The sequence below is a fragment of the Camellia sinensis genome, chromosome 14 (genome assembly GCF_055761805.1).
Source record: "Camellia sinensis isolate YWXY chromosome 14, ASM5576180v1, whole genome shotgun sequence".
Taxonomy (NCBI): domain Eukaryota; kingdom Viridiplantae; phylum Streptophyta; class Magnoliopsida; order Ericales; family Theaceae; genus Camellia; species Camellia sinensis.
Window position 1 is genome coordinate 27,245,985 of NC_138974.1, and position 22,562 is coordinate 27,268,546.

The window sequence follows — 22,562 nt, forward strand, 5'->3', positions numbered from 1 at the left end:
AGAGGTTGTGATGATATTGATTTTTCTTTTGATTAGATCTGGATCTATAGAGATTCACATCATATCTTTATTTATTTGTTTTTAAGTTATTGATTGTTGTTGTTGTTGTTGATGATGATGATGATATAGATGTATATGTGATTGTTGTTGATGATGAATAGGTAAAAAATAAATAAATAAATAAAAACAAAAACATATAAGATCTATTTGTTTTGAATTTAAACAGATCTGTATGTTGAATTTCAACATGTTGAAAAATTAGAACTAGAATTTCAAACAAATAGGAAAAAATAGGACAATAATTTCAACAGATAGAGTTTTACAGGAGATAGAAAAAAAATTAGAACAAGAATTTTAACAAAGATTTGAATAGATAAAAAAAATTAAACGAATAAGAAAATTTGAACAAATAAGAGAAGAAAATTTGGACAAATAGTCAAAAAATTTGATCAGACAATCATAATTGAACAAACAGGAAAAAAAATTAAACAGATAGATATAAATTTGAACAGATAGTCCACGAAAAATCAACAAATAAGTTAGGGGATAAAATTAGAAACAAAATGTCATTTCAAAACAACAAAGAACTTCTTATCAAATTATTTCACAAAGTGTGGATTTCTCATTAATAAAAAATATTCACTGGACTTAACACCTTATACACTTCTTAGGTTGGATTTATCACCAATTTACTCTAATTTTTTTGTTATTTATAACTTTAATTTTAAAAAGATTATTTATTTTTAAGTATTTTATCAATAAAAATTGAGAGTTTTTTTTTTTTCATTAAATGATTTGATAATATCTTAACAATTTAAAGATTTTATTTAATATTGATGAAATTTAAGTATTTTATTAAATAATGGTGAAATATGTATGGATTTTTTTTTATAATATTTATATGCAAAATTTCAAGAGAGATGAGTAAAATTTTTCATTTGAATAGATAAAATAATTAATGGACAATTTTGTTATTTTTGGTATGACACGACATCAACATGATATCAGTAAATTCTGTTAAATGGCCTAATAATAAAGAAATCTTAATAATAATTTTAAAAATAATGAAAATTAGTTTAATTATTAAAAATTATAAAAAAAAAATTCTTATAATTGTCAGAAATCTAATCGAAGACACGAAAAATCCGAATGGGGGATACTGCTGTGCCCCAAGGCACAACAGTTGCTGTTGTCCCCTTGTGGAGATTACTTTGAATGTTTTTCGATGATCTGAACCGTTCACATTATAGGACTCGTCGAGTAAATCATCCATGCAAAAAATCAAGTTGATTGAATATCTATAACTTTATAACCAAAGCACATTTGTTTTTATAAAAATTAACGGTTAACATAACTTTCATAAAATTTTTAAAACAATTAGGACATGATCATGGGGTTATGAATATCCGATTAACTTGATTTTTTACATAAATAATATTCTTGACAAACCCTACAATATGAACGGTTCAAATTATCAAAAAATGCTCAAAAAAACTCCCATAAGGGGACAACAGTAACTATTGTGCCTTGAGGCACAGCAGTACCTCCGCCGTAAAATTAACCCTTTTTTTTTAGGTGGAATAAAAAAAACGACTCCGCTACATAGCTCGAAAAAGTTTGGCTCGAACTTGGCTCGACACCAAAACGACGTCGTTTTGGTGTCTTTTTTTTTCTGTGTTTTTGTTGCAAAATGAAGAAGAAGGGTGGAGAAGAAGAGAAGGAAAGAGGAGGAGGAGGAGGAAGGAAGAAGGAGGAGTACTGGAGGGGGTATAATCACAGGGGGAGGAGGAGGCGGAGGCTGAGGCCGGAGGCGACGACGGTGGTGCTGCGACGATCGGCGGCGGCGGTGGTGCTGCGACGATCTCCTCTCCTCCTCTCTCTTTCTCCCTCTCTCCTCCTCTTTCTCTTCTCCTCTCTTCTCTCTCTCTCTCTCTTCGAATTCGAATTCAAATTCGAATTCGAATCAAAATCAAATCACTTTTTTTGAACTATCAATTATTTTCGTAAAAAAAAATTGAATTTATTGCTCGCACGAATACATTCCCCAATGTAAAACATTCCAGTCATCATTATTGACCGAATCCCCATCATGATTTCGAACACGAGTTGACAACACGTAGTTTGGTTTATTTAACAAGGCAACGATTTAAGTGGTTTCAGAATTAAATGTTAAAGTAATTTTTTCATCTTTTATAAAGTGACAGGTTAAAAAATAAATATATAAAAAAAAATTATAATTTAATAACTTATAGGATGTTTTTTGGCTAAAAATTTTCCTTTACCAACAAAGCCGTATTCATTGTCACTGCGCTCATCTTTGAGAAGCATTTTGCCACTTTTTGATGAGATCTATATTATATATTAAGTAAAAGGAAATTTTTAACCCCCAAAATCTGTAGGAGTTTCAATATCTTAATCTGAATTTTTTAAATTTTTTATTTTAAAAAAAAAAAAAAACTCAACATTTATTGATTTGGTCAAAATTTCGTGATTAGCATTTATTAACTTTTTTCAATTCACATGTCTTTCCACATACCTACATTTATTGATTTGGTCAAAATCCCCTGATCACCATTTAAAATTCCCTCATACAAATAATTATAGATACAATCCATGTATAGTTACTGTAGTACCGTTTTTCATTTTTATAAAAAATCTTAAAAAACATAATTTATATATTAAAAAAAATCTAAAACAAATATAAATATCTATAATTATTCCGTGCATAACACGAGTGATAGGCTAGTATATTTATATTTAGATGAGAAAAGTGGTCTAATCATATAATCATCTAATCTAGTGTACCTTGAAGATCATATAGGGCAATGTGATTTTGATGTTCTTTCCCCTACCAAAATCTAAAGTTTGGGTAGTTCAAAATAATTCATCTTTTTATCTTTTTTCTATTATATCACCTCTCTACTTTTCTGCACATCTTTTCGTAAAAAGACAAACAATATACTTATTTAAGACATCCCAAACAACCCCTAATGTAACATATGCAGATCAACTTTGAGAGATCCAAAAAAAACATATTCAACTGAACAACTTTCCAATTACCAACCACATCCTCTATCATGTATGATATTACAAAAATGACCGATTTGCATAATGCCTCTTTACTTATCCGAAGAGAATACATTCTGGAGAAACAAGGGTGATCTATCTAACCACTAAAAAATTGAGGTGGACTACCAAAACCCAGGCACTTAAAAGTCTTGAATTCACCACACCCAATGGTACCCATTTGGAGAACGTCCAGGACCAAAGTAATGGGTAAGTCACCAAGGTTTGGGGGGTGGTTGGTTTTAAACCAGAAACCAGAGTCCCCATTCATGAGATAGAGATCACCAGATTTCTAGATCTGCTGCCAAACTTATTCCAATTCCAAGGGGTTACCTCTGCTTAACGGTCAAAGCGAGAATTCATAATAAAATCTCCCCAAGTAGGATTCATTTCTGCCTCTTTATTGTCAGTAATTGCCTGTTCATGAAAATAGAAACCAAATTTATAATTACCCAAAAAAAAAAAAAAAAACATTTTATTACCAATGTAATCAACAGGAAACAACAATGTAACTACAGAATCCAATTCTTATTACCTGCATGTTTTCAACATTCTTCAAAGCAACAAAATCCAAATGAGATCCGAGCAAAAAGATTCAAATACACACTGGCCGAAGAATTAGCTCAGTAATTCAGTTCTAGGTGCCTCTCATTTTGTTATTTGCATTTAATCCCACTTCCACTGAAAAGGAAAGGGTCCTGCTGCAGCAGATAAACCAATAAAAACAACATTCACAAGCAAAAACAATCAACCAAACCCATGCAACGCAATCTGCTATCATAGCCTGTGCATCATTCAATCTATACAATGACCAAAAAAGAAGAGAAAAAAATAGGGAAAGACTCTAACAAATTGCAGGAAGCAAAAAATAAATTTAAAACAAATGAAATAAAATAAAAGACAAATTAAAGGACTAAAGCTGCAGGCATTTTGCAAATTGGAATTTCTATAACGGACATTTGTACTAGAAAAGGTTCAGACATTAAAGCTGCAAAATTGCTTAATGTACACTTTCCAAAGGCAAAATACATACAAAATGTCTTGCTCATCTATTGTATTTCAAAAGAACAAGTAACTCCTCTTTGACTGTCCACTATATACGTAAAAGAAATTAGTGACTCGGTTAATATGAAAGAAAAAGAAAAATTGTTGTTGCAAGCTTCCATGTATGTTCGTTTCTTAAAGTCGTCTTCATTCTCTAAAAGTCACCTCCGGCACATACCACAAGCCCTTAGAAATATCTCCACAGCCATCTCTGTTTGCATGGATGCATTCCTCATCCAACGGATCATGGCTGGGTATCATACGAACATTCTCAAATAGGAATCTGCAAAACTTTTATTCTCATGGTTGAAAAAAATTCAGAGAATATTAATTGACCAAAGCAGCAAATTCCCTGGGCGAAAATCAATTGACTTCCCTTTCTCTTGGCTCTCATTCCATCCATCAGGCATGGACGGACACTATTTGATGCCTGATGAGAAACCTTGTCTTGGGGGAAAACCAGTCTGACGCATCTTATAAGGCCTCTCATTAGCAAACTTTCTGCTGTCAGACGGTCCTGACCCAAGAATTCCTGAAGAATTTGGATCAGGGTTACGGGTGCCATTACTCATAGCTCTTTGATGAGGAGGCTGAACTTGGGAGTGAATATCAGCTTCAGCTCTTCTCCGGCGTTTCCATGCCTCAAATTTCCCTGTATCAAGCTCCCTATTAACTAATGCTGATGTCCTGGCAACAGACCCAGTTGCAGAACCGTTGATGTGGGATGGCCCAACCCCTGAATCCCCTTGCTCCAGTTTAAGTTTAGAATAAATCTGATGAAGTCTCTCCCCAGACAAATTCGAGTAGGTGGAAACATAGTTCCACAGCCGAGTGGTCATCCCTGAAAAATAAATTATCCATTATTCATGCCAATCAAGTTTAATACCTATGCAAAAACTTTTCGATGCAAAGAATGCAAACAATAGTTGCATGTTCAAACACAGAGATGCAAAGAGTCATACTTTCTTGCCGATAAAGCTCCTCCTCATGCTCTAGAACAATTTGGTCAATCCTTCGACCAAGTTGTTGTAGATACTTTCGAATTTTGGAAAGAACCTACAGAAACATATAGGTGAAGAACACAATATAGGACAAAATCGAAACAAAAGACAAGAAAGTAGAAACAGGCACTAAGAAGAACCTGTTCCTTTGGCAGATCAGCACTGGTAGTCTGCAACCGTTGAAGACGTCTAAGGGTCTTTCCCTCATCAACCATGACATCTTCACACCATTCCATCCACTTAACTTCCTTGAACTGCTCATATACTTCTTCAGTATCTGACATTTCACCTTCCTCTTTTACTAAAGGTTCAACTTTCTGGGTTCTTGAATGTCTAACCTTGTTCATTTGGAAATTAAGTTTAGAACCACCTAGTTTCCCTTGCTTGCCCTTGCTGCGAGATACTGAGATGTTTAAAAGATTTCCTGTCTGCTTCTTGGAAGCCTTACGGCCACCTTTGGCATTTGGAATCTTCTTTCCATCAGCCATAAGTTCCTGGTAACAAATGTCTAGGCAGTCAATTCACATGAAAGGGCTCACAGAAATAACTTAAAACAATAGCCATGAAAAAGTAACAATGATTGTCAGGCCAATGAAGAAGGCACAAGACAGGCAATAAGTAACTCCCACATGTACAAGGGAGGTGAGACTAGCCTAGAACAACCTTTTTCTTGGCATGTTGAACTCAAACCACTTTTATCGGTAAGTAACGTCACAGCCTCATTTTCTGAAATATTGAAAGCATTATTATCAAGGTTCTGAAAAGCGGTTACGGTCGCCGTAACGGTGGCGGTGGCGCGGTTACGGAGTGTAAAAGCCGTAGCGTAACGGTTGCGGTAACTGGAACCGTGAATTTTTTTATTTTTCGCACAATTTGAAAAAAATTTACCGATACGCATATTTTTTTTCCATGATCATATTTATTAGGTTTAAAATAAATATTCATCAATTTTTGTAAATTTTTAACTATGATCTAATATATTTTATATTTTTAAATCATTATAAACTGATTTTTTTACATTTTATTTTAATAATTATTGACTTTATATTATACAAAAAAATCAATCACTAACTATCATATATAAGATAAACAATGACAAAAGTAAGAGAATAAATAAGAGCCTAAATATATACATATTTTAACCAAGCCAAATAAATAATGACCACACTTATTATTATTATTATTATTATTATTATTATTATTATTATTATTATTATCAAACAATATAAAGATAGATACACACAAATAATATGGTTGAGTGATAGTAGTTGAATAAAATAGCATAGGTCTTACAGTTTCAACAAATCAATAACATGTTCTTCATCTTCCCTCTTCTATCTCTCTATCTCTTACTCCTCCATCTTCTCTCTTTATCTTCCCTCTTCTCTCTATCCCTCTTCCCCTATTTTCAATTCTTTTTTTGTGTGTTTTTTTGAAAGAAGCAATTCGGATTGTTACGTAACGGTGCGTAACAGGCCGTTACGACTATTACGACACCGTTACGACCGCTACGGCCGACATACCAGTGAATCTCAATCACATTGCAAAAGCGGCCGTAACGGGTGACGGTAACCAAGTTTCTTAGGTTGGGAGCGCCTTGAGAAGCGATAATATATATATATATATATATATTTTAATACACAACAGAAGTTTTTTTATAAATATTTTCATTTTAATACACATTAATTATTTGATTTATTTATTATATTTTTTAAATAATGTGTTATTGTTAATTTATTTTTATTTTATTTTACATATATGTGTGTTTTTTTTTATTAATATGTATAATATATACTCATATATATATATATATATATATAATATTATATTTGTATGTGTTAATATTTTTTTATGTAAATATATTATAAAGATTATATATATTAATATTTTTATTTTTTTATTATATATTTATATGTATGTATATAATATATATTAAATAAAAATAACCAAGTTTCTTAGGTTGGGAGCGCCTTGAGAAGCGATAATATATATATATATATATATATATATATTTTAATACACAACAGAAGTTTTTTTATAAATATTTTCATTTTAATACACATTAATTATTTTATTTATTTATTATATTTTTTAAATAATGTGTTATTGTTAATTTATTTTTATTTTATTTTACATATATGTGTGTGTTTTTTTTTTATTAATACGTATAATATATACTCATATATATATATATATTATATTATATTTGTATGTGTTAATATTTTTTTTATGTAAATATATTATAAAGATTATATATATTAATATTTTTATTTTTTTTATTATATATTTATATGTATGTATATGATATATATTAAATAAAAATGTGTTAATGTATTTTATTTTTTAAATATATATTTATTTAAAGATTTTATATGTTTTATCTTATATATATATATATATATATTACTTATATATTAGGTATATATTGTGACAGAAGGCCAGAGAGAGAGAGAGAGAGCGCGCGAGTGAGAGAAGGCAAAGACGAAGGCAGAGGAGACGATGACGATCAGTGAGGAGACGATCTGCGAGAGAGAGAGAGAGAGAAAGACGATCTGCCAGAGAGAGACGAACTGCGACAGAGACGAAAAACACACTGAGAGAGAGAGAACTGCGATAGAGACGAAAAACACACTGAGAGAGAGAGAACTGCGATAGAGACGAAAAACACAGAGAGAGAGAGAGAACTGCGATAGAGACGAAAAACACAGAGAGAGAGAGACGACCTTCGAAGTGATGAAAGAAGAAAAACGAAGCAAAGGATATATCTAGATACAACCTTCAGGTTCTTCTTCACCTTCTTTCTCCTCTCTCTTTGTTAACCAACAAGCTAGGGTTGTTCTTCTTCTTCACCAACGATCTCATCTTGGACAGGATCGCATTTCTCTCTCTATAGAAACGTGATTCCTACACGTTTCTTTCTAAGAAACGCGGAATCGCGTTTCTTACGAAGATTCGTCACCTAGTAGCACGATTCCTGCAACTAAGTGTCAGACACGGACACTCTTTGGACACTTTTCCGACACATGCCCGACACTCTTCAAAACATATCCTATTTTTTAATATTTTTTAAAGACCCGAACACTCTTTGGGCACTTGGAGGACACGTGTGCATCTCTTAAAACACGTGTCTATCGTTAGACACGTGTGAAACTAATTATAAATTTAAACAAAACAACTTAAGATGCAATAATAAAACAAAAATCATAAAAATTTATAAGGATTAGTGTCATATTATATTTTTTATTATCTTTGAATGATAGATTCACATATATAACATATAATAAATATATAAAATTATATATTTCATGCGTATCGCCCACGTGTCGTGTTTAACATTTTTTGAAAATTAGCGTGACGGCGTGTCTGTGTCGTGTCACGTGTCCATGCTTCTTAGCTCTCAGGCAACCAAAATCTGGTAGAGGACGTTGGCCAAAATCATTAATTGGAACAAGAAGACACCCAGGAAAGAAGAGAACTGTAGGAAGCATGATATTTTAATTGGGCTAAAGCTTGAGTTTTGGTGTTGTGCTTGGGAAGTAGGGAGTGATGAGGAAACTGGTTGGAGACAGAAGTTCAAAACAGTGGTCAAGGATGTCATGGAAGAAAAAGGGAGATTTCTTGTTCAGCCTATTCAAGACAAAATAGTATAACATGTAGAAAGCAGAGTTAAAAAGAAAATATTTGTTTCCTTCAACGCTCTTAAGCCTTCAGATGAGTTGATAGTCAATAATTTAACAACATTGAATCTAGAACAGAACTGCAAAACACGTCCAAGGAGTCTGGCAGAAAATGGAAACCTATCCAAATTACAACGTAATGAATTTTCTTCGATGTTTGGCCAGTAAATAAATCCATTTAAAATATATATTTTGTTTGCACTCTTAAACATAACAATCTAAAACATATCACGCTGTGTCATTCCAATAGTCCCCATCTTTTCATTAAATAACCTAATTACATTATCCTAACCCAAAGAGCAAGCCATCAAGAATAATTCTAATATTCGAGTCCTGTCTGCAATTAGCTTCTAAGGCCATGTTTGTTTGGGCGGACTGGATTAGCATTTTCATGACTAATAGTCCTAGGACTACGAATCCGTTGGATTATGTATCCTATCTTAACTAATAGTCAAGTTTAAAATAATTAGTCCGTACTTCAATTGTTTAACCAAACATCGGATTAATAATTTTATTGGACTATTAATCCAATCCCAAGCTCATATCCACCCAAACAAACATGGCCTAACAGTAATGATAGGGTCATGGAGGGCCACACTTTACAAAGAACATTATGTTTTATCTTGAATTTAACTGTCAGTGTGAATATGAGTTCAATTATGAACTTGATTCTTTTTCATAAGCTAAAAACATAAAAATCATTGAAACATTCCACTTCAAACTATCACATGAATTTTTCTCTTGCCTTGCCTTTAATTCACAAAGACAAATCAATTGACAGGCTCCATGTTGCCATACGGAACTGGTCCAAATTGGCCACTCTTGTCACAGGCCATGTTAGATTTGTTCCTGTCCTAAGTTAAGCACTAAATGCGCAAGGCATATTATTATTGATGCTCACTTTGGCCCATCTCAATATCAAGGAAAGGTTATGTTGCACTAATTCACTAAAGCAATTTAAGTTCTAACCACAAATTTTCTCACAGGTAAGGAAAACAAACAAACGAAAAGGCTCTGTTTAGTTAGAATGAAAACAATATTAGTAAGTAAAAATATAACAAGATAAAATGGTTGTAAAGAAAAAGGGAAAAAGTAATTTTCAACAAGAATTTGGTTAAGTAGAATTATTTTCCAAAAAGTTACAGGAAAACAAAATATTGTTATTTGACTTGCGTGAAAGTTAAAAGAAAATATTTGAATTGCATGAAGTCTAAAAAAAAAATACTATTATTTCGCATAAATTTAGTTCATCCATATAGAGAGCTGCATTTAAACAGAAAGAAAAAAGTGGGAATCCTAATAATAGACACTGGTATGTAAGGACTTTCTTGCGCATTTTGCAAGAAATGAGAAGGCCTGTTTTTAAGAAAATTAAGCCATTACATGGTTCCTACTTTTTTGCATACTTTTCCCTTTCTGGCAAAGCATATAACCCAAAAAAGTAAAATTTATTCATCTTTACTTCACTTCCCATGATTCTCCACCTAACCAAAACGGGGCCTGAAAATCACTCTATTTTTCTACTGCTAACTAGGAAACAGAAGTTATCCAGAAGTATAAAAACAAAGTTGAGCATAATGGTAACACAAAATATGATGAACAAGCCAAGACTGCCAATATGCAAGTTTTGTGGATTAGAAAGTTGGAATATAGGTCATTGCCTACCATTTCCAAAAGCTGGGAAGCCCGTTCATTCAAGTTGGGAGCTCTAGGTAGGAAAGTTTCATGATGTTGAAGTTCCACTGGAGCAATTTTCTTGGTAAGACCGAGTTTTTCATCTAACCTTATCTTTTCCCAATTGCCAAATCCGTGATAGTGAATTCCAAGTAGTAATTTAGCATCATCCTCTAGTGACAAACAGAAACAAGGAAAAATAATGCATCCACCACATATACCAGAAAACCTTTCCAAAGAATTGAAAGTTACATTATTTAAAAGAGAGTAAAGACATACTCTGATTCCAACCACAACCTTTAGACCAAGTTGCAGGTTTGAGGTACATCAAAGCTTGGAATTGAGAGGTGGGATTCTCATAGCAACTAATACGCTTTGCTAGGAGTTGAAGTTCTTCAACACGACTTAGTAAATCGTTAGCCTTTACAGGAACACCAAAAAAATCCAATATAGGCCCCTAAAGGTACATACCACATTTAATTGTTAGTTCACAATCGCCACATAGTGCTCACAACAAGCACATATCGCATAACTTGCACTCAATTAATAATGTGACTCAGACCCTCAGTAGAATTCACAGAAATCTTACCTTTGGATCAAAATTCCCTCCCTCAACTGCTTCTCTGCAACCATCGATCAACGCAACGAAAAGCTCAATCTGTGCTTCAGTGGGAGCAGCTTCAACTGCCCCACCAACCTCAGCCGCTACTAAGCTGATTTGGCTGTGATTCCCAAACTTTTTAACCTAATTTCAGCAGAATGTTAAAATATTAAAAGAAAAATTACATTCAAAGATGTGCTGCAACAAAGGAGAAACATGCTAATGTCTCCACTTCAGTTATCACACAGAAGGTTCCACAACCCCTTTGCCAATAGTGCACAAACACCAATGAAAGATAGTATAACAGAAAAAACAGGCATAAAGAGCGCGCCAAATCCATTACAATAGTCATAAAAATGCTTGCATAGCAGGGTAATAGAGCATCTCCTTACATACACATAACATGGAAAATACAGAAAAGTGAAGATGTTAAATTAAACAGAAGAAAACCAATTTCACTCCTTTAAATGCACTAAAAGGAAACAGTTCAGCACATTTTATTTTCTCTTTATACAATTCAGACAACATCAGTTGAAAATAAAAAGGAATACAATAAGGTAGTAACTAGATATGACATTTGTCAACAAATGAAATCCAAAACTAGCCAAATTCAATGAGTTCAGATATTATACTTACTGTTTATCCCTCTTCCCCACTCTGCGTTCAGTTGCGCAGAAAATGGAGAATCAAGGAAAAATTGGGAGAAATGAGGAACAGAAGCACCAGTTGATCAATTAGAACATGGTATGGAAGAAAACAATATTGACAGTGAGTTGCATATAGTATCCTTAAGGTCCCAGAGTATGGGAATAAAACTGAATACAGAAGTTGAACAAAAAAAGTGCCAGATATTATTGATGAACATTTAACAAGCAAGAAATGGTGGAATGCAACTCATTACATCATCCTCACAATCTTGTGTTAGAAACATGCCCTCATCCAAGTCATGTCATGTCATGTAGTGCAATTCCCATGCCAGGTGCCAAAAGAATAGGACACTTCAGGCAATAATCTAACCCATTAGAAATGCAATCATATTTTAGAGACAACTTCAGCTCTTTGTTACAAAGACCATTCTGTTTGTCTGAAGTACACATGCCAACATGACATGAGAGGGACAAGGACAGAAGAATTGTGTCAAATGCATACATTAGAAATGTATCCAAATCAGACACTCTGGTCCCTTTGTACACGCTGGTGAAGAACAAAAGGCTTAAACTAAGTAGCAAGTGACAATTTTCTGAACTCTCACCTGAGAAAACAGATAGGAAGCACCCTCAAACAGTGAACTCAATTTAAATATATACTTCACATAAAAATTAGAACCTAAGAACACGGATATGGACGCGGACATGGGCGCAGACACGGACACGAGACACGGTGATTTTAAAAAAATGGGAACTTGGACAAGGTGGGAACACGACACTAAAATATATTTTGATATATTTTTATTCGCTATCTAAATTAATATTACATCCACAAACAATCAATATTAACAAAAATAACTCTAGTTCTATAAAAAAAAAAAAGTTTAAAAAAAACACTTTTAAATTAACACTTGAAGTTTTCATTTTTTTATGGATGATTAAGTATTTAAATCTAAGAAAAAGATAATAAACATTCACCATTCAACATTCATCAAAAGCATTAAAGAAAATAGGGGAAAAATGAACTCGGCATGTCCTCAGTGTGTCCCTAACATGTCCCCTAGAAATAAATTAATTAAATAAGAGGACACGCCATGTGGCATGGCCCATACGTGTCCCCGAAGTGTCCATGTGTCCAACACAGACATGGCACTTGGTTTGAAGTGCTAGTGATTCATAGATTAGAACACTGCATTGTGATGTTTTATAACATAAATGTATTTTAATATGTAATAATTCTCCCAGCACCTGTGCACAACTTTTTGACTCAAGCCAAATCCAAATTATTCTAAGATTTGGGATTGCAGGGACATCAAACATGAAAACACGTCTCCATGCACAAACACATCACCAAGTCTATGTAGCATAAGATTGGGAGAGATGACAATAACTGAAAGTAATGGCCTTAACAAGGTCAACTCTTTGCAATGAAGTCATTCTTGTTGTCTTGAATGATAACTGAGAAAAAGCATTTTCATATTAAGAAAACAAAGATTACAAAACCTCTAGTTGTGTCTAGAGTGGAACACTTCATGTAATTTAGTTTAAAAAACAAAAAAGCCTACTAATAATTTGCAACCTTTAGATGCAAGACAGCCTAAGAAAACCCAAGAAGCTGAGCTGTCTGGCAAGGGAAGGTAGTGAACAAGATAGCTTCAGGAAGTTATCTGAGACGGAGAGAACAGACAAAGAGCGCTTGAAGTACAAGAAATATAGCTAAAAGAACAAGCAAAGCAACAATAAAAGCCAAGAAGGTCTCCTTCGGTACTCCCTAAAACAAGATGGATCACGCCTGATCTAGTAGAGCTCCAAGAATCCCATCATTCCTTCTTCCAAAATATTGCCAAATCAATCGCTGTATATAATAGACTCCATCATCCCACTACAACACACTTTACAGCCCAAACCAGAATTATGAAAAACACCCTTGATCCGTAGTTCATAAAATATAGAAAGTACAAATGAAACTAAATCAACACCATACTATCCCATAAAAATGTCAGAAACAGCTCAAAATAAAACTTAAGTTACATTGAACAAGATCCAATCATGCTCCAATTAACGCCAGAATTATGAACTACACCCTTGATCCTTAGTCCTTCAAATATAAAGTGTATAAACAAAACTAAATCAACACCATCCTATCCTATAGAAATGTCAGATAATGTTAAAAATAAACCTAAGCTTCATTGAACAAGGTCCATTGATTCATTCACTGGTTATTGACCCTTCCAGCTGTATACAATCAAAATCCAAAACTCATTTCTTATCCAATAATCAGATAGTCACAGTGTGCACAATTCAAAAATTCAGCACGATGCAGTTATAGCCTTTGCCTATTTCAAAATTCAAGGGCAAAAGCCATGGAGGATAACCAGCAGAGGGCTGCATATAATGGAGAGCCAATAATTCAGACTACTTCAGATGAACTGTCAAAATCTAGCGATCAAAACCAACCAGCCTGACCTGGTCAACCAAACAATCAACAGTGATCCAGCTACTTGGCAGACATGACTCTTATTTGGTCAATTTAAGTGATAGGGGGTGTTTGTTTCAGCTTTTCAGAGTCAACTTATGACTTTTAGTTTTGAAAAAGTTATTTTGGACTGTTTGGTTAAACTTATTTCAAACAGCTTCTGATTCTAACAGCTTATTTTAAGTCAAAAAAGTTGATTCTGAAAAGCTGCTCACCCCTTGCTTCTGAGTATCAGCTTCTGCTGTGGACATGTTAATTTATGGTTATACTCTTAAATTTTTTTATTTTTTATTTTTTTAAAAATAGAAAAAGACTCAAATGGACTATAGATTATTATTATTATTTTTTATGAGAAATGTAGACAAACAAAAAATAAAAATTAATTGAAAAAGCTATTTCACAGCTTATTTAACAAATACTACTCAGCAACTTAAATCTATAATCCAACAGCTACACCAAACAGATTAACAACTTCTAATTAAAATCATAATCTATAATCTGTTAAGTTATAATCTATAAGTTGTTTTAACAGCTACACCAAACGGGGCCATAAAATGGATGGACTCGGATAGAACCCAGAGTAAAACCAGACAAAAGAACTAGCTACAGAGACAATGGATGAGGGCAAATATTGCTTACTTGAGAATAATCCATAAAAGGTGCATCTTGTAATTCGGAGACCATAATATCCTTATTGAACTGAGTGTAAACACTACATCTTTATGTAAGACATCTTGTCACGACTTTTAATAACTAAATCATACTTACATTGTATTATAAATATTAGCAAAACTCCAAACAATGTGTTCTGCATCAATAGGCCATCAGCTTGATGTAGCAGTTGACAGTTACCCAATAACTCCATCCTTGACGGAGTGGGTTTCATAACCATGGCAAAGTGAGAAACATTGGAATAATTAAGGATGAGGAATTAGATGCAACCAAGATTGAGGATAGGATCACCTTAACTGGGTTTTTATTGCCCAAATACTGCTCAATTAAGGAAGACTTCTGTAGCAAATCTACTCACCGGGACTTATATTTTATATGTTTTTCACTATGATAAGATGACCACAAAACAAAAGTTCAAACTTACAACTCAAAGAAGAAAAAAGACATAGATAAATAAAGGAAAAGAAGACGACGACAAATAAAGCTTCCAAGGAACCTCATGTCAATAAAGAAAACCACATAGCTCCTAGACTTCCATATCTTCTAATTATTTATGTGAAATGAGACTGATGAACTGCATATCTGCATCTATACCAACACAGTAATGGGTATACCAGGACAAAAGGTTATAAAATACACATGAGATACTGGGATCTTACCGCCCGGAAGAAGCGTGAAGCATCTCTCTTCGACAAATTCCCATAAGACCATCCTCTTACTTGAGCAGCAGCTCCCTCAATTGCTGGCGCTGAATAGCCAAAATTATCTGCTTTGCGGCGCTTTGGGCCTTTCTCCTGAGGTTCAACTCCCTTCTTTTTCCTTTTATTACTTCTCTCAGGTGGGATAGCCTCCACATAACTCCTATTGTTTCTTGCAGCTCGAGGAGCTAAAGCTTCCTAAAGAAAGAAGGAAGCAATAAATATACTAAAATAACTTAATAAGTGAACTACTAATCAGTTTGAAAAGCAATATAAGACATTCACATGCATTTCATGATTAAAACTGATTTAAATATTTGGTTCATACATCAGCTTGAGATACAGCTTCTGGTTTTATCCAGCGGCTCCAAAAGCTCCCGTCATCTTCAGCACTACAGAAGTTGGCAACCTAAAAATAGTAACAAATATAAGAATAGAGCTTACATAAGAAATCTAGAGATATCTATGCAAAAGTGGAAACATCATGGTATGGTATCTAAATATTGAAGAGAAGAGAAAAACATAAAAGAGGAAAAGGAAAACCCCTTCTGAAACATAAAAATAATCATTATAATAATAACATTGGGTTTTAGGTGCTTGCCTTAAAAGCACTCAACAATTCATTCCCATGCTCTTCTGTTGTTTGCTTCTCTTCTACCTTTTCTGCTCTTTCAAGAATTTCATCAATATCCATACTTAAAAGCCTCTTTTTGCTTTCTTCATCATTTTTGTCTTCCTTAAATAGTTCCTCTGCACCAAATCTCAAGATTGCTGACAGCTCATTCTGTAATCATGTGAGGCAAATGTTAGATGGAAAACCTACTAAGGTCAAAACAATACAGCAAAGGATGTGATCTAAAAAGAAATTATTAGTTCTGCAGCGGATACAGAACATGAATTTCACAACGACAACTACAATAACAAGTAATTCCGTTGACCTAAACCAATTGCTTTCAAATTTCAAAAATCTCCTATGAACCATATATTTTTTTCACAAAACACAATTAAATATATTTTCCTGCTTATGTACTTACTTTGTCAAAGGAACTCCCTTTTTTCGCTTCTTTTTTCTCCAGTCTACCCTCCGCATTCAACTTTTGAATCACCAAATGATCAAGAACCTATCAAGGATACATCAGAAGGTAAGAGATCCACACATATAGAGCCAGAAAGCATGCATACATCAATATAAGCAAAGCAAGCAAGCACAACAATGCATCTAAAAATGAATGATATGCAAAAGCCTCGTAGAAAGAGAAGATGACTGCTAATTAGTATACCATCTTCTTCTTAGCACGCTCCAAGATATCTTCCTCCACACTCTTGCTTGTAACAAATCGATAGATGTTAACAACTTCTTGCTGCCCAATCCTATGAGCTCTACTCATTGCCTATAAAAAAATAATTTTTAGAAATACACGTAGAATTAGCATTTCAATGTGAAATTGAGCACAAAAGAAACTGATAATGCAAAAGAACAAATCATGTTGTACCAACCTGTAAGTCATTTTGAGGATTCCAGTCTGAATCAAATATTATAACTGTGTCTGCTGTTGCAAGATTGATGCCTAAGCCACCAGCACGAGTTGAAAGTAGGAAACAGAAATCATCACTTCCAGGTGCATTAAAATGGTCCATAGCCTGCTGACGCAACTCAGCCTTGGTACTACCATCTAGCCTTTGAAATTGGAACCCTCTAAGTGACAAATATTCTGCCAGTATATCCAACATCCTAACCATCTGCAACAGTGAAACAGTCACGTTAATGTGCTTCAACCCATCAGACTGATCACTAAGAAATCATCTTTGCTACAAAAGTCAATGGCAATACACTTCAATCCATATGATATATATGTAACCATATTAGACAGCGAAAACATTAACTTATAACCAAACATGACAGGTTTTCATTTTAGAAAAGACACAGATGATAAATATTAGTCAAATAACAAATGTCATTATAAACGGGTTGGATCGACAAAGACACACGTTTGATCAATTGATCATCTACCAAGGTGCAATTTTAAATGAACACTTGCAAGGCCAACGGAAAATTTTATTGGATTATTTATTTGGTAGAGAATTTTACTGCAAGACATCAACAAACCCCTGCAAAGGTTAATTTTACTGCTGAAAAGAAAATATAGCAAAACCCAAAAGAAGTGTTGGTGCTAATTAAATGAGCATGCTGAGAGCAATGGACTGGATGGTTTGTACCTTTGGGCCTTTGACATTAGTCGCACAAAGTGGCCACTTTTAGACTCAAACCGGTGTTCTTTACACTAGGGAGCCTCAGCTTTTAGCATATCATGACACAATGACCCCTCCATTTACTAATTACTGCTTCAATAAGTTTATCAATGTTCCTGGTTTTAACTCTTTCATAATAATAATAATAAATAAATAAATAAATTTGAATTAAAAAAAACGTAGTTTATAAATAGCCAGTTTTATTGATTGTATGAAACCAAACTAGCCTTGTGTCCTAATTAAGTCAGGTCGGCTAAATGAACCCTTTTTATCCATTCAGTTCTATCAAGGCTATATGCTTAGTTACGTTAAATAAATTCATATCTTTTTTCACTACACAATAAATTAAATAAACTATTTGTTCCTTATGCCTCGACTTTCATTATACAGAAACAGACAAGGCCAAGCCCAATCTTGTCTGTGCCGACCTTGACGAGGACTGCTTGAGCTTACACCAATTTCTATGCGAGTCAATAGAAAAAACCCAAGGGTCAGCAACACAGAGCATTGACACTGTTACTTCATGATCCATCAGCAAGATGGACTGATGAATATTTTTGACAATAAGAAGAGAAATGGCAATAGTTAATGTTGGCTATGGTAGAACCTATTTCCAGACCAAGGAATGAATAATCCAGTTGCCATGGTTTGATATCCAGCAATATGGTTTCTGAAACAAACCTGAGAAAATATTAATACACGATGATTAGTTTCATGCAATCTGACAAGCAGCTTATCAAGTATAACTAGCTTCCCACTGCTAAGAATTATCCGTTCCAGTTTACTGCTACCAGTAATGCTTGTGTCCCCACCATAACCATGGTCTGCACTTTCAAATAGAAATGGGTGATTGCAACATTTCTTCAATTCTACCACAATATTTAAAAGTGAAACCTGCAAATATTGGAGAGATGTCAAAACAATTGTTCTTTGCATAGAAATCTACAATGTACATTAGCAATAATAAATAGTGACAAAATAGGAAACAGCAACAACAACAATAAAAATTAGGGTTAATTACATTTTAACCCCTTATGATTTAGCTCAAAAACACATTACCTCATTGTGGTTTAGAAATATGCACATAACCCCCTCGTAGTCTGGAGTATAGTGTAAAAGTAACCAATTCTGTTACATTTAACGGCGAGTGCAAGGCACACACCAAATTGAGTGTGTGGGACAAGTATCAAACATATTTTTGCCTCCAGTTCAAAAAAAAAAAAGAAAAAGAAAAAAACATATTTTTGACCTTTTAATTGTTTTTTTTTTCAATTCTGTTCTTCCTCAACCTTTTCACCATTAACAGCAGTGACCAAACCTTCTCTTCTTCCCTTTTCGTTTCACCACGCATGTAATCTCCTTCCCTCATCTCACTTTCGTTTCTCCTCACTTCATCCAATAACCCAAGGTCACCACGGGACCACCTCACATTACAGCACACATGAATAATGATACAAATGCCCACTGAGAATGGGCTGATACTTGAACTATCCCCAAATACCTCCCAATGCAGCATATACCTTGGACAATTGTTTTCAGTGGAGCTAGTTTCGGATGATTTAAGCTCCAATTGAATCGACAATTGAATGTCTTCGTAATAGGTTGTGAATGGATTGGGTAGCTTTTGCTACCATTTCTCAAGAAATTGAAACTTATTTTTCTCTCCAGTCTACAATCTCTCTACTGTGTTGTTTTGGGCTTTAAGAAACAGATTTTTTGGGAGCAAACAAATATATATGCATATATGCGTCTGTGAGTTTGGTCCTAACGGGGCAGTGAAGGTTGCTTTTTTGAAAGGAAAAAAATGACAGAAGGCTGCTTGTAATGGTGTTGGAGGGTGGGTGGTCTTCCATTGGATAATAAAAAAGGAAGGAGAGAAGAAGAAAAGGGGAAAAAGAGAGAAAAGTGAAAGAAAATGGAGTTTGGTTGATAATGGCATTAAGAAGAAAATTAAACAAACAGATAAGGATATTATAGGCTTTTTGTAGAAAATATTAACAGAATTGAACTTTGTAGTTTACTCCATACTATAAGGGACTTATGTGTATATTTCTAAATCACAGGGAGATAATATGTTTTCAAGCTAAACCAAAAGGGGGTAAAATGTAATTATCCCTAAAAATTACAATAACCAAGCAAAGGCATCATTGTTTACAACTAAGGCTGAAGGCAAAGATGTTCTCACTTAAGAAACATCAAGAACAATAATTAACCTGATTTCCCCGAACTCCTTTGTTTAAGTCATGAAAGTTGCGTTCCAAGATCCATTTATAATACCTGTATTAAATTAACCAGCAATACATGTGAATAAAATGAATTGAGCAGTAGCCCCAAAAAATGCTGGCAATAGAAATCACTTACTGCTTCTGAAGAGGGGACATCTCAACCCTAAGAATACGTTCAATCTTTGGAGGCAAGGACTTCTCCACATCCTTGATAACTCTACGAAGGATATGAGGCCTCAATTCCATGTGAAGATTAGCCAGCTATCAGCAGGAGAAAAGCAATAATTTATAAAATTTATCCAAGATTTATACTAAGGGATATGGAAAGAACAGAAATAGAAGGTAGGAGATGATGAAATGTACCTCAATTTCATCGAATGAACTAAGGTTCTTGTAATTTTGAACAAAGTCATCCTTACTCTTAAACTTATCAGGATCAAGAAAGTGAAGCAGAGCCCTGTCATTTAATATATATATAGAGAGAGAGGCAGAGAGAGAGAGAGAGAGATTATGGTCTTTACATGTTTCTCTGTCAAAATTGGTAACATTCAAATTTATATCTATACTACATTATCAATACTATGTATACTATATTATGAAGGGAACACGCAAGGTTTTAAAAAGCGGCTACAACCATTACGTAATGGTTGTGGTGGTTACGGCCCCCGTTACGGCGTGTTACGCACCGTTACGTAACGGTGCCGTAATAGCTATAACGGCATGTTACGCACCGTTACGTAACGGTTTCAAACTGTTTCTTTCGAAAAAAACACAAAAAAAAGCTGAAAATGGGGAAGACAAATAGAGAGAAGAGGGAAGATAAATAGAGAAGATGGAGGAGTAAGAGATAGCGAGAGAGAAGAGAGAAGATGAATAACATGTTATTGATTTGTTGAAGCTGTAAGACCTATACTATTCTATTCAGTTGCTATCACTCAACCATTTTGTTTGTGTGTGTCTATCTATATATTGTTTGAAATAATAATAATAATAATAAGTATGGTCATTATTTATTTGGCTTAGTTAAAATCCGTATATATATATATATATATATATTTAGGCTCTTATTTATTCTCTTACTTTTGTCATTATTTATCTTATATATAATAATTAGTGATTGATTTTTTGAATAATATAAAGTCATTAATTATTAAAATAAAATGTAAAAAACTCAGTTTATAGTTATTTAAAAATATAAAATATATTGAATCATACTTAAAAATTTACAGAAATTGATTAATATTTATTTTAAACCCAATAAATATGATCATGGAAAAAAATATGCGTATCGGTAAGTTTTTTCAAATTGTGCAAAAAATAAAAAAATTCACGGTTCCGATTACCGCAACCGTTACGCTACGACCTTTACACCCCGCAACCGCAACCGCACCCGCACCACCGCCACTGTTACGGCGACCGCAACCACTTTTCAGAACCTTGGGAACACCTCAATTGGTGCGAATGAAGCTGGATAATTTTTTATTTTTTTTTACTAAATCAAAATTGTCCCAAAAAAGTTATTTTTTATCATTTAAATGAGTTTTTCCATATTTTTTAAAGCGCATTTATTAGTAAATCCCATATATGAGACTCATATCGCATTTACGGCTGTTGAAAATCTTATGACCCATCAAGTCTTGTGTGATTGAAAATGACACTATTGCCACCACTTATATACATGGTAATAAGTAAATCCAGAATTTGTGACTCAGTTCTATTACGAAAATTTGAAAATTGTATTTTCAATAAAATCCAAAGATTCTCCGCAAAGCATGCACTAAAATAGGAAAATAGTATCTGTTTGAAAAACATTCCTAATAGAAGCCCAGAGTAAGGGAGTAAAAAATTAAGACAGTTGGAATACTTATTCCATTTTGGACTCCTTCTCATCATATATATGTACAATAGTGTGAATTAAGTAAATGTGAATAATAGTGTGAACTCACACTTTCAATAATTAAAAATGTGAATTTCTAATAAGTCTAAAAATTGCAAGTGTGAATATTTACACTTAAAACTGTAAATACCATATTCAATAAATAAAAATATGAATTTCTAACAAGGGTAAAAATTGGAAGTGTGAATATTCACACGTTTTCAAATAAATAAAAATGTAAATTTCTATCAAGTGTAAACATTATGTGTGAATATTCACACTTAAATATTTAACACAACAATCAAAAGCCTACTAAAACCGAGACATCTTTATATCATACACATTTATACACTGAAATTACAAAAATCATCAAATAAAAAAAGGGGGGTTCTATTTACAAGTCCTCTATATAGAACTTATAGACCACTAAATCTTTTTTATATTCTTAGAGCCAGAGAAATCATCAACCAATTAACCAAAAACCCAAGAATAAATATTTTCACACTCACTAAAAAATTCACACTATTATATATATATATATATATATACACATATATAATAATGCGGAAAGGAGTCTCGTGACAAAATATTTCTCAAAAGTGTGAAATTTTAGAAGTGGAAAAATTTCGTACTTTCAAATCCAAAAACATTGCAG

General features: G+C 33.5%; 1 protein-coding gene across 3 annotated transcripts in view; it reads right to left on the minus strand.

The window, feature by feature from the left end:
- Positions 1-3,994: 3,994 nt before the first annotated feature.
- The window catches only part of LOC145788655 (protein CHROMATIN REMODELING 5-like), a 39,374-nt gene continuing 20,806 nt past the window's right edge, over positions 3,995-22,562 (minus strand). For all 3 annotated transcript variants that reach the window (XM_082906165.1, XM_082906167.1, XM_082906166.1), the window contains exons 16-31: positions 20,395-20,488; positions 20,168-20,292; positions 20,020-20,083; positions 18,488-18,700; positions 17,054-17,296; positions 16,837-16,947; positions 16,591-16,677; positions 16,158-16,340; positions 15,885-15,965; positions 15,518-15,754; positions 11,052-11,207; positions 10,742-10,919; positions 10,454-10,635; positions 5,252-5,605; positions 5,073-5,166; positions 3,995-4,951 (exon numbers count right to left, since the gene is read on the minus strand). In XM_082906165.1, the coding sequence (XP_082762291.1) occupies positions 4,530-4,951; positions 5,073-5,166; positions 5,252-5,605; positions 10,454-10,635; positions 10,742-10,919; positions 11,052-11,207; positions 15,518-15,754; positions 15,885-15,965; positions 16,158-16,340; positions 16,591-16,677; positions 16,837-16,947; positions 17,054-17,296; positions 18,488-18,700; positions 20,020-20,083; positions 20,168-20,292; positions 20,395-20,488 (2,824 nt within the window). In that variant the 3' untranslated portion in view covers positions 3,995-4,529. The remainder of the gene's footprint in view (positions 4,952-5,072; positions 5,167-5,251; positions 5,606-10,453; positions 10,636-10,741; positions 10,920-11,051; positions 11,208-15,517; positions 15,755-15,884; positions 15,966-16,157; positions 16,341-16,590; positions 16,678-16,836; positions 16,948-17,053; positions 17,297-18,487; positions 18,701-20,019; positions 20,084-20,167; positions 20,293-20,394; positions 20,489-22,562) is intronic.